This window comes from Trichoderma reesei (assembly GCF_000167675.1).
Source record: "Trichoderma reesei QM6a unplaced genomic scaffold TRIREscaffold_4, whole genome shotgun sequence".
Lineage (NCBI taxonomy): Eukaryota > Fungi > Ascomycota > Sordariomycetes > Hypocreales > Hypocreaceae > Trichoderma > Trichoderma reesei.
Genome location: NW_006711151.1, coordinates 1227306 through 1239175, shown reverse-complemented (window position 1 = coordinate 1239175; position 11870 = coordinate 1227306). Strand labels below are relative to the sequence as shown.

Here is an 11870-nt window from a genome sequence, read left to right as displayed (position 1 = left end):
CTTATTCAAACGCTATGACTTGACTACCTAGCCAGGCACTGGAGTCCTCGACTTGGCCGGCCTCCGGCTCCGTCTCCAAGACACAGACATGAAAAGCAGCGTCAATATCATGCCAAATCCCGCCAACCCAACACCAAAGTACAACGCCGAGCGATACCCCCTCAGCAAGTCTTTCCCATGACTGTTCAGCTGCGTCTCGATGGTCCCCGCGAATCCCAGACTCACAGAGATGGAATAGTTGATTGTCGTGGCAATGAGAGAGGCCGCGAGGCCCTGGTGCTCGCGTGGCATGGCGTTGCTGAGGAGAATGCATCCCGCCGGAAACGACATGTCCCTGATGACCAGTGTTAGCGCTTCGTTTTCGCATTGTTTCTCTTCAGACCGGACAGGATAGATGAGAGTCTGCTAACTTACATGCCAAAGGGGTACACGACCGTCAGCACAAACGCTTGTGCCCAGTAAGTCTGATGAACCGGGATGGTGGCCAGAAGTATGCTTGCAATGAGGAAGCCGCACATCGCCATGAACATGATGACGCTCGGCGACACGCGGCTCAGCAGATACGCCGTCGTGAGGCCCGCAACCACGCCCATAATGGGCGCCGGGGCCCATTTCGCTACAACAATGAGCGGTTCGTCGCCCTCGATGACCTCCATGAACTGGTAGTAGTAGAACAGGCCAATGCCAAAGCTGGCCCAGCCTGCCGCGATGCAGCTCAGAGTCCACCCAAGATCCCCTGTAAAGACGGAAGTCGGGAGCAGAGGGAACCTGGCCTTGCGCTCGACGAAGCCAAAGCCGCCCAGGAACAGGAATCCCACAATGAGAAGCACATAGGTATATGGGGTCGCCCAGCCGACGACCGGGGCCTGGTTCCAGGCGAAGTTGATGAGAGCAAGTCCGGTGATGCCCAAAAGGGCGCCTGGAACGTCGACCCGTTCAATGAAGTCGAGAACACGTCCCTGCTTGCTCAAGCCGATGGTCGTTGCTGGCAGTGGATCCAGCGTTACGGGGATCACGAAAATCCCTGCGATGGCGAGGCCAAAGCAGAAAATCGCCATGATCCAGTACGACCAGGGCCACCACGCTCGCTGTGCCAGCAGTGCAATGAAGAGGCCCGCGACATTGAATCCCGCCGGGGCCGTGGCTCCAAAGAGACTAAACACCAGCTCCTTTCGTCGACCAGGCGGATAGGTTCTTCCCAGGATGGCCACCGCATTCGGCAGCACCAGTCCGGCCCCGATGCCCTGGAACGCACGACAGCAAATAAACAACGTCGTCGTCGTGGCATAGACGCTGAAGCCGCCCACCAAAAACCATAGCCCGTACCAGGCGAAGCCAACGATGAAGAGCCGCCGATGCCCGTACAGATCACCCAGTCGGCCTGCGACGAGGATGAACGTGCCGTTGGTCAGAGCGAACGCAGCCGCAAACCAGCTCAGCTGGCTATCGCTCACATTGTCCCAGCTCTGGCCGATGATGTGCGCGGCGATGACCGAGAGAGCCAGGCCCGTCTGTCCGAGGAACTGCGCCATGGACACGACGAAGAGGAAACACGCCTCGTGAAGCAGCGACCCGGGCCTGTTGGCCATTGATTGGGTTGATACCGCGATAGACACGGGGCGCCGCAGCGCATTCTCGTCGTTGCCATCGTCGTCGTCTTCAATCTCGTCCGGACGGCGGCCCTTTTCGGCGTCGGAGCGAGGCGTCGCTGGCGGGCTCTCAAGCGGAATGTCGTCGTGTCGCTGCCCATGTCGATGCGCCATCGTGGATGCGCCGCTGCGCACGCAGTATATATGCAGACGGCAAGGCTCTTCGTGTCGCCGGCCATGGCTGTGATTAGCGAGCCCCCTTGCTCTTATACGGGCACTCATCCATCCTCGGTGGTATTAGAAATTGGTTCATGGCCCGGTCTAGTGGAGCGGATCGCACCGCCTGGCCGGGATTTGGCCGCTGCTGAATCGCTCCGCGGCGACATGGCATGGATTTGGCAGCGCACCCGGCGTCATATTTTCGTCCTCGAGACTCTGCGACACGGGTTCCAGCGCGGAAGTTTGAGCCCGCCAAGGTCGGATAGACACGATGAAGCGTCTCAGTTCTCTCGCGAGCCGCGATTCCATCGGGTCAAGCAAAGCTGGAAGCCCCTCTATCCAGACCAAGAAGCCCAGATTGACGCCAGACGAGCCTCATCCTTTGCGAACAGTGACACTAGTAGTAGTAACCAGATTCTCCAATCGGTCGGCTGTTGCTCCGAATCTGTCTCACCAGCCCGATACGGCATGTTCCGGCGAGCTCCCCAGGTTGCATTGCAGATGAACGCGCGGGGTCGCGGGCTGTTAACGCCTGTTGCTGCGGATCTTCGGCTCGAGACACAGTGAAGCTATACCAAGCATCTTGGGTAGGCAAAAGTATCCTTTGACAAGAGTTGCCAAGCCGGGCTCTGTGGAATTCTGAGTTAACACTTTCTCTGGATATTGTTCTGCCAGCTCTAGAACTTGGCAAGATTCATCGCAGAAAAACAAAAGAAAATAAGAAACCACTCACATATGCCAACCACGACTGAATTCCATTGTCTAGAGCAGCAACCTGGCCAAGGTATTGTCGTGGAAATGGGTGCACTCGTGATGCCTTCGCCACCAATTTCCCTTCGACCTTAGGTAGGTACGTATGCCGTCGCGCACCAAGAATAGCACGAAAGCGACCCCCCCTAGGATTAAGGTAGGTAGGTAACGTGTATGAAGCTCCCTGCCTATTGGTCTCCGTTCAATCGACTTTCTTGGGCTCTTGGGCTGAGTATCATGCAATCCATGATGGGAAAATTCTCAACATGTCAGAGATGCAAGATTTGACCCAAATCTGGATGAGTAGCATCAGCTGTCGAAGGTATCGTGTACCAGGTCATGTCGTTATTGAGCATATTGAGCAGTCAACTCCTCCGTCCTGTCCAAGTACATGCATGTTCCCAGCGTATCACCTAATAAGGTGACTGTGAAACGAGGTTCTCGCATGTAGATGGGATCAATGAGGTAGCGTGAAAGGGCTATGTTCAATCACAGTGATGATGCTGCAAAAGTCGCCAATCACCAAGGGCAGGTTGTTTTCCTGGAGCCAAACGACCAGTTTCTGGTGTGTGGCCAGCCAACCAGTAGTGGTTCGAGCCGTGATCCAAGATGCCAGTCCGAACCGCATTAGCTTGATAGGCAAATCGACAAGCAACCAACATCATCTGGAGCAAAAGGCATGGTAATGTAACCCCAAGGATGTCAAGGCAGAAACTATAAGGGACGGGGTGTCATGCCTAGACCCCAGTTGTAGATCAGGTTCTCCGAGAGAAATGTGGCCCGGACGAGAAGCTCCCCAGAGGTCCCGGCACTTCGTTTTACTTCTCGGCGTGTCATGGGCTGTCTGGCTGTAGGAAAGCCGGGGAAGCTGGGCTGTCAGAAAGTTGGGGAAGCCGAACTCCAAGGAAAAGCTGGGGAAGCTGAACCCCAAGAAAACCGGGGAAGCCCAACCCCAGGAGGGCCGGAACAGCTCAACCCCAGGAAGCCGGGGAAGCTGAGCCCAACTGGCAACGGACCCGGGCCGGTCACTATGGATGTCTCGTACATGGGGCATCGCGAAGAACCGCCGTGAAATTGGCGACCGTTGGGTGATAGTCGCACGCTAATGCTGCGTGTCTCTCGGGTAGTGTATCAGTCCGGAAGATGCCGCTTGTTGGAGTAGCTCAGTAGTAGTACTGGCGATACTTCGTTGAATGTTGACGATGCCGTTCATGAGGACGTAAGCCAGCAGCAAGGAGGGTCAGGCGTAACTGTCCAGTATGCTATCATTCAAGGACCAGGAAGTCAGCATCTGGCAACGTCCCTCCGCCTCAGCGTTGCCAATGGATGACTTTCACCTCTAGAATCGCGTTGGCCCATACCAGCGACTTCCTCCACATAGACGCAACCGCTCTTGGTATATCAACGCAGACAGTAACATTGCCCTCTCCGAAGTAGTGGCTATATGGATCACAGTCGACAGTCTTGACAGGCCTCGAATGATAGTGTACTGTAGAGGCGCCATCAAGTCTATCTGGTGGCCTTGGTGCCTGAATTGTGAAGCGAGAAGAAGAGATAATGGAAGGCAGGTGAGTCACGTGACATCCAGGACAGCCTGTGCATGAACACATGTGGTGGCAATTACGCCACCATAAGCGCGAGACGTGCCGTCAATATCAAAGTCAATCTTGATGCTCGAGTCTCTGCTTATTCCCGTCTGCTCGGCCTGTTGCTGCGTGACGATGACGATGTCCAACACGAGGCAGCTGAAGCGTCACCGCCTCCAGACTCACCGCGTGGCCCTCGCTTCCCCAGGTCACAGCTCTGCGGCCCCGTACGAGTAAGCTGGGGAAATAGTGTTTGCGGGGGACGAGAGGGAACGGTGGGATGTTACAATTGCGCTGGAACCATTGGCAGACGCGGATCCAGCTCATGGCACGATATTCTGCGCATTGTCCCGGCTGCTTGGGGCCAGATTCTACCGTCCATACTCTTCCCCGGCTCACGACTCCAACCTGCTCCGATGTGGCGCTGGATCGTGCGGGGAGAGGGCTCCCCTTTCGTGTCCAGGTTCGCCTCCGTGACATTCCGTCAACCCGCAAAAAGGCGCCTTGTCTGCATTTCTGTGACTAATTAGTTGCCAGCTGCTGCTCCATATCCCCCGTGAGCGCTTGTCGAGATCTCGTGGGAAATGTCGGAGGCAATCTCTGGGGGAGGCTCAGGGAGACGGAGCAAAACGTCAAGCGGCAGGGGGAGAGCGGTGGCGGGTTAGTGCGTGCCTGGGTGATGGTGTGGAGAAAAGGCAAGGAAGGTCGGGAAGAATATGTGCAGAAGGAAAAATCGCCGCTGGCCAACTTGACTCGGACCTTGGCCTCGACATGGCTGCTGCTGAGGCTTTCGGAGGCTCGGACCATTGGCCGCCCAGCCAAGCCAGCCAAGCCGTGTCGTCAGCGGGATCTACGGCATGCGGCCCAAATCTGCAGCGCCCTGCATCAGACTTTTCCTTCAGGCCAGGCACTACGCACCCAGTGCCAATTGAAGAGCGAGATGCGGTGCAGGAACGAGTCCAAGCGTGAAAGGCGCCCTGAGTTTATCTGGGAAGGCTGTTGGGCAAGGTGCGCAGACACAGGATCGTCCGCGGCCGTATCCATCTCATTATACATGAAGATTACTACCGAGGCAGTTGACTGGACGCATCAACGTCGTATCTGCAGATAAGGCCGGGGCTGGACCACGCTTGCAAGCTGATCTCGAGTCAGGCGATGCTCCATCCAGCGTGTCTCCAAGCTCCCACTCCCACGATTGCGATGCAACGCGCACTGGGGGGTCCCACCAGCGATAACCAAGCACCAGACTATCTCGAGCGGCGTCTCACTTCTTTCATTAAGGCGGTCCACATGAGTCTAGTGTTGTGAAAGCCGGATTGCTGGGAGCCAACGACACCGCGACGTGGAATGCTGGAGGCGAAAGGCTTACATGTGCATACCTACCTGCTGGTGTTATGGCGAATCTCGAAGACGTCGCCGGTTGGTCTTTCTGGCCATCGACTTCGGAGCGTCGCCTGCGGGCGAATCCAACAAGGCGCGGACCCAGCCAAACACTCCAATGCCGTCGCCAAACGCCTCGCTGTGGGGGAGGCATGGGATGGAAAAGCAGGGACTAGGTCATCTCAGCATCTCACCGTCCAATCACCGAGTTGCAGAGTTTCATCGTCTTATCAAAAACGGGCATTTCTGGGGGAGGGCAACCCCGTTTTTCTCCAGGTCCCCGTCTCCATCTTGGGCCGTACTCGGGGCCCCCGACCTACCTACCTACTATCCAACTAGTAGTGGTATCTATTTCCCTATCTACCCAAGTCCAAGCTACAGTATTACCTATCGCCCATTGAGAGATTGTGTAGCACTGCTAGCACTACTACTACCCCGAATCCTGTTCGCTGCGCTATCAGATTGGGGCCACCCCATCAGCTGCCGGCAGCCTTGACGAACCTAGATCATCAAGAGTTCCGGTTGCCGGTTCCGGTCCGGTCCTCCTGGTCATAAACTCCAGTTTCGCCTTGCCAAATCCTCGAATCTCCATCCCCAAGTTGTCCAACGCATCACAAAGACAACCATGGAAGACTACGGCAACGATCCCAAGGCCGGCCTCACCCCAGAGGCTGCTGCCCTGGCCCAGCTGGGCCACAAGCAGGAACTCAAGCGGAACTTTTCCCTGATTTCCATGTTGGGTCTTGCCTTTGCCATCCTCAACACATGGACCGCCTTGGCCGCATCAATTACCCTTGCCCTTCCTTCGGGAGGCTCAAGCTCGGTCATCTGGGGTCTCATCGTCGCCGGTATCTGCAACTTGTGCCAGGCCGCCTCTCTCGCCGAGTTCCTCTCCGCCTATCCCACCGCCGGCGGCCAATACCACTGGGCCGCCATTGTCTCCTGGAAGCGATGGAGCCGCGGCATCAGCTACGTGACGGGATGGATCAACGTCTCCGGATGGGTTGCCCTCAGCGCCACTGGTGGTCTGCTGGGCAGCACGTTCATCATGAACATCATCCAGCTCCTTCACCCCGACTTTGAGCCCAAGCCGTGGCACCAGTTCTTGATCTACATCGCATTCGCTCTCATTGCCTTGGTTATCAACGCCTTCCTCACCCGAATCCTGCCCCTCTTCACCAAAGCCGCCTTCTTCTGGTCGGTCGCCGGCTTTGTCATTATCAGCATCACGGTTCTGGCATGCGCATCGCCCGATTACCAGTCCGGCGAGTTTGTCTACGGCAACTTCATCAACGAGGTTGGCTGGCCCGATGGAATGGCCTGGCTGCTCGGGTTGCTGCAAGGAGCCTTTGCTCTCACAGGTATGCTGATTGATATAACCTTCTTTGGCCATCAGTGAGAACCATTGCTGACTCGTCTCAGGCTTCGACGCTGTTGCCCACATGATTGAGGAGATTCCGAACCCCCAGAAGGAGGGCCCCAAGATCATGCTGTACTGCATCGGCATCGGCATGTTCACTGGCTTCATCTTCCTGACCGCGCTGCTCTTCTGCGTCAACAACGTCGACGACGTCATCGGCGCCGCTTACGGACCGCTGCTGCAGATCTTCATGGACGCAACCAAGAGCAAGGCTGGCAGTGTGTGCCTGCTGATGTTCCCCCTGGTCTGCATGCTTTTCACGACCGTCACCCTGGTCTGCACCAGCACCCGAATGAGCTACGCCTTTGCCCGCGACCGAGGAATGCCCTTTAGCAGCGTCTTTGCCCAGGTGCACCCCACCCTCGATGTGCCCATCAACGCCCTGCTCTGGACGGTGGCCTGGGTCATTGTCTTTGGCTGCATCTTCCTCGGCTCTACCAGCACGTTCAACGCCATCACGTCGGCCTCGGTCGTGGCTCTCGGCGTCACCTATGCCATCCCCCCGACCATCAACGTCCTCCGCGGCCGCAAGATGCTCCCGGAGAACCGTTACTTCAAGGTCCCTGAGCCCTTTGGCTGGATTGTGAACATTGTAAGTTTCTCTCTCCGTTCACTCGCCATTCCATACAATCCAGGATCAGATAAGACGCTAACTGTCATGGGATAGATTGGAATCATGTGGGCCATTCTGACCACCGTCCTGTTCGTCTTCCCTCCCGAGCTCCCCGTCACGCCGGCCAACATGAACTACGCCATCGTCGCCTTTGGTGTCATCCTTCTCATTTCGGGCGGCACTTGGGTCATTGACGGCCGAAAGAACTACAAGGGACCCGTTGTGGATATCGAGGGCATGTTCCACGGCCCTGTTGATGGCCTCGATGGCTTGGATGCGTTGGACGCCGCAGCGCCATCTGATAGCGTCCGTGAAGACACTTCTGCAGAGAAGAAGTGATGGGCTTATCTAGGAACATCTTTTTTCTTTCTTTTTTCTTATAGCAGCGAAGTCAAATTTTTGCAATGAATATATTTTGAGATACCAAACATTTCGAAATAATTTTCGCCCAAGTCCCAACTCCTGATTGCCAACCCCCCCGTCCCAAAGCGACATGTCTCAGCAGACTTTTAAACCCACTACGGCGTTTTTCTTTTTTGCCTCGCCACGAAGAAAGCTACCACGGTGCGTGTTTAGAGATGGAAGTGATTGATTTGGCTGTCTTCAACAAAGTCCCAGGCCGTACCCGCCGCATCCGCTCCTTCTTCGATCAGCGCGTCCCCATCCTGGGAGATGGCCAACGGCCGGAGTTCTTCGCCCCATCTCGTCATAAAGAGGACGTAGCCGCCGTCTTCATGTCTATCAATGACAAACGACTCGTGGGACAAATGTTGCAGCGCAGACGCGATGATATCCCCTTCATTGGTGTGTCCGAGATATGTGTTGGAGACGGTGTTGACGAAGCCGTACCAGCCGCCGCTCTTGACGCACAGCCAGAGCCAGCCGCCTCCGATGGAGGGCTTGTCGATGAGCTTGACTGTGCCGTGCGAGAGGGTGACGATGCGATGGGGTGCTTGTCTCTCGCGGATCATGAAGTGCTTGTTCGCCTTGGGGTGGTGCTCTGCTCGGCGGATGGAGAAGGAGGATGCGTCCTCGGTTATGATGCGGACGGTCTCGGACATTTGATTGCCTTCGGGGTCGTCTATTGAGTTTGTTGTGACGACTGAGGCGATTTCCCAGGAGCTTTCGTTCATGATGGGGTCCTCGTCGGGAGGAGTCTGTGTGGTTGGAGGAGGAGGGGAGGACATTTGGATTCGCCAGGCCCTAGGTAAAGGTACCTCTTTGAGAGCCACTTGGTAATAGATAGAAGGGACGAGAAAGAAGGAGATGGAAATTATAGACGAGGTTTTTTCTTATACAGCTGGTCAACAGCTTTCAAAGCACTCCTCCAGTCACTGAATGGATAAGGTATTGAATTGCAGAGGATGCAGAAAGCGTGGGCAATCGGACACTCATAAAGGGCCTGCGAGCCAACCCTCGAAGCACATGCATGATCCTACTGCATGTCGTGATTACATCGGTAGAGCCTCACCGCATCAGAGAGCGATAAGCATAGTATGCACCCGTTTCATGTTGAGAAACTATTGATTATCTCGAGGGAGAGGAGAGGAGAGAGAGGAGGGCTTACTCGCATGTTTTACGTTGCAAAGGGGCGAAAAGGAAGGGTCGCAGATAAGGATGCATGTTAATATGAATCCAGCAATTCGGCGTCCAAAGGTTTTGTTTCTTGTAGCTGCAAGGTAACGCAAGGGAGTGCTGGCAGCATGTGCATATGTAGTAGTAGTGGTAGTAGTATCTCATCTCGATGATCTGTTAATAGCAGCAGACCGTTGATAAGATGAGAAGCTGATGTGATAGGATGAGCAAGGGGCGTGTTATTGTTACACCGCTGGTTGTCGCTATCTTGCATGTTGGGGCGAATGTCTCGGAAACAGGATTCACATGAAAACTGATGTCGTCTTGTGAGTGAGTGAGATGATGATGATGCGTGAGAAGTGGCAGCTGAGCGGTGTCAATGATAACATCAGTGTCAGTTACAGGTACTGCTGCACCCTAAAGCCATCATGCTGGCAAGTATCAAGTCCAATTGACCATGTCTGATCTTAACACTGGCCTTGAGGTGAGCGGATTACAACTCAGAAACATTATCCGACATGGTCGCATCCTCTCGCCTCTCACACAAAACCTCAACGCTGCAGCACGAACCGCGCGTGTGTATGTACTACTCCAAGTACTCGTACAACGATATCACAGACTGCCGTGGCACTGTGGCGTCACTTCGCCCACAGCACTAAAAGCTGCCCCACAAACTGCACGCGGATAGCGGCAAATGTCTCTCCTTTCTGATAGTACCTTAGTATCTATGTAGGTACTACTACCTGATTGATGGGGAGGGAAAAAAAAAAGAGTCATCTCTCAACATTGAGCATCGCGCCCAATCGGACGGATAGTCTCGAAACACTCACACACAGACACAGACACAGACACAGACACAGACACACATCTCTCTCTCACCATGACCCGATTCCGTCCCTGCATCGACCTCCACGCCGGCCAGGTCAAGCAGATTGTCGGCGGCACGCTGGACAGCGCGTCCGAGGCGCTCCAGACGAACCACGTCTCGCAGCTGCCGGCAGAGCACTTTGCGCAGCTGTACAGGGACAATGGGCTCGAGGGCGCGCATGTGATTATGCTGGGCGGAGGCAACGACGAGGCCGCCAGACGGGCGCTGCAGGCGTGGCCTGGCCGGCTGCAGGTCGGAGGCGGAATCAGGGATACGAATGCAAAGGAGTGGATTGAGGCGGGAGCAGAAAAGGTCGGTAGACACAGATGAGGGAGAGGGAGAGAGAGGGAGAGAGAGAGAGAAAGATAAGGGCAGCGTCGTCGTCGTCTTCTTCTCTTTCGTGGATTGGGCCAGATTTTTTGCGAAGGTGCTGGGCTGGCTGGCTGACCTTGGAATTGCTCTTGTGAGCTCTAGGTCATCATCACATCTTACCTCTTCCCGGATGGGCACTTTAGCCAGGAGAGGCTGGATGCCGTGCTTGCGGCTCTGGACGGGGACAAGGACAAGCTGGTGATTGATCTCAGCTGTCGGCGGCAGGGAGACAAGTGGTTCGTCGCCATGAACAAGTGGCAGACGCTGACAGACATGGAAATCAATCAAGGCAAGTCTAAGGCATATTTCCTGTTGTTGATGATGCATACCCTATCAAACTAACAAGGCGATGATGACATCTACAGAGTCAATAAAGCAGCTGGAGCCATACTGCTCAGAGTTCCTCATCCATGCCGCAGACAATGAAGGGCTCCAGAAGGGCATCGACGAGGAATTAGTCGAGCGCCTAGCAGAGTGGTGCTCGATCCCCGTCACATATGCCGGCGGCGGTCGGCACCTGGAGGATCTGGACACGGTCAAGAGGCTGAGCCGGGGCAAAGTCGATCTCACGATAGGGAGCGCGCTGGATTGCTTTGGCGGGGCGGGCGTTAAGTTTGAGGATTGCGTGCGGTGGAACAGGAGTCAAAGCTGATGGGAGAGAAAAGAAGAAGAAAAAAAAAAAGAAAGAAAGAAAAAAAAACAGACAGGGCTGATCCCTTTGTTGACATGAAAACAAAGAAAAAAGTGCCATCGTGAAAGACGACGAAAAAAGGCTTGTCCCGACGCTAACACCGTGAGATGGTGGTGTGGACGGAGGATTGGAGTTGTGCTTTTTTATGCAACTAGGTACGAACCGTCTTCCCTTCATACTAGGTAGGTAAGAGTAGTGCCCACTACTAGAAAGGCAAGGCAAGGCAAAAGCCTGACCACCCTGGCTTCAACAAAACAAAATTGCCCATCAGCCAGGTCGGATTGGATCTCTTCATAGGTACCTACTGTATGTAAGATATGTGCCTCATGGACCTCATCAACCTCATCAACCTCATCAAGCGCCCCGGTAGCACCTGAGATGAGCCTTACGGGATCGCTGTGGATCAAAAGGAGGTCATACAGGGCATGTAAGGTAGGTACCTATGTACAAGTACTGTGAGGTACAAGCTCTTTGTACTCAGACGGGGGTTGCAAGACACCACTGGTGCTCGCACATCTTTGATCACGCAGCCAGGGCCTGGAAATTGATGGCTCAAGCTTTCGTATTCACCCATCCAGGTCCCGTCCTGTTCCTCTCGGCAACCGTGGCGTCGCCGTGTTTCAGAATCGCCTGCAGGTAATCATACGAAGGCGAAAGTCATACATACTAATTACTACTACTACCTAGCACCAAGAAAGGAGTTACCTAGTACTGTAGTAGAGGCGGGAAGACAGAGGCACTGTTCCACCTCCATCATGCGAAAAGCGAAGAAAAGTCAAAGTAAACAAGGCAGAAAAGTAAACATCG

General features: G+C 54.9%; 3 protein-coding genes across 3 annotated transcripts; 2 read left to right on the top strand and 1 right to left on the bottom strand.

Moving 5' to 3' along the window:
- Window positions 1-27: 27 nt before the first annotated feature.
- Window positions 28-1589, bottom strand: TRIREDRAFT_58220 (uncharacterized protein; the record flags this gene model as incomplete). The annotated part of the gene is made up of 2 exons (XM_006963201.1): window positions 28-334; window positions 415-1589. The coding sequence occupies 2 exons, from the start codon at window positions 1587-1589 to the stop codon at window positions 28-30; spliced, it is 1482 nt and encodes a 493-aa protein (XP_006963263.1).
- Window positions 1590-6149: 4560 nt separating this feature from the next.
- Window positions 6150-8836, top strand: TRIREDRAFT_72922 (gaba permease; the record flags this gene model as incomplete). The annotated part of the gene is made up of 4 exons (XM_006963389.1): window positions 6150-6885; window positions 6947-7536; window positions 7612-7779; window positions 8804-8836. 4 exons carry the CDS (start codon window positions 6150-6152, stop codon window positions 8834-8836), a joined length of 1527 nt encoding a protein of 508 aa, XP_006963451.1.
- A 1176-nt stretch (window positions 8837-10012) lies between these two features.
- On the top strand, window positions 10013-11024 carry TRIREDRAFT_105011 (uncharacterized protein; the record flags this gene model as incomplete). Its single annotated transcript, XM_006963388.1, has 4 exons — window positions 10013-10312; window positions 10475-10665; window positions 10738-10771; window positions 10824-11024. 4 exons carry the CDS (start codon window positions 10013-10015, stop codon window positions 11022-11024), a joined length of 726 nt encoding a protein of 241 aa, XP_006963450.1.
- Window positions 11025-11870: the final 846 nt, after the last annotated feature.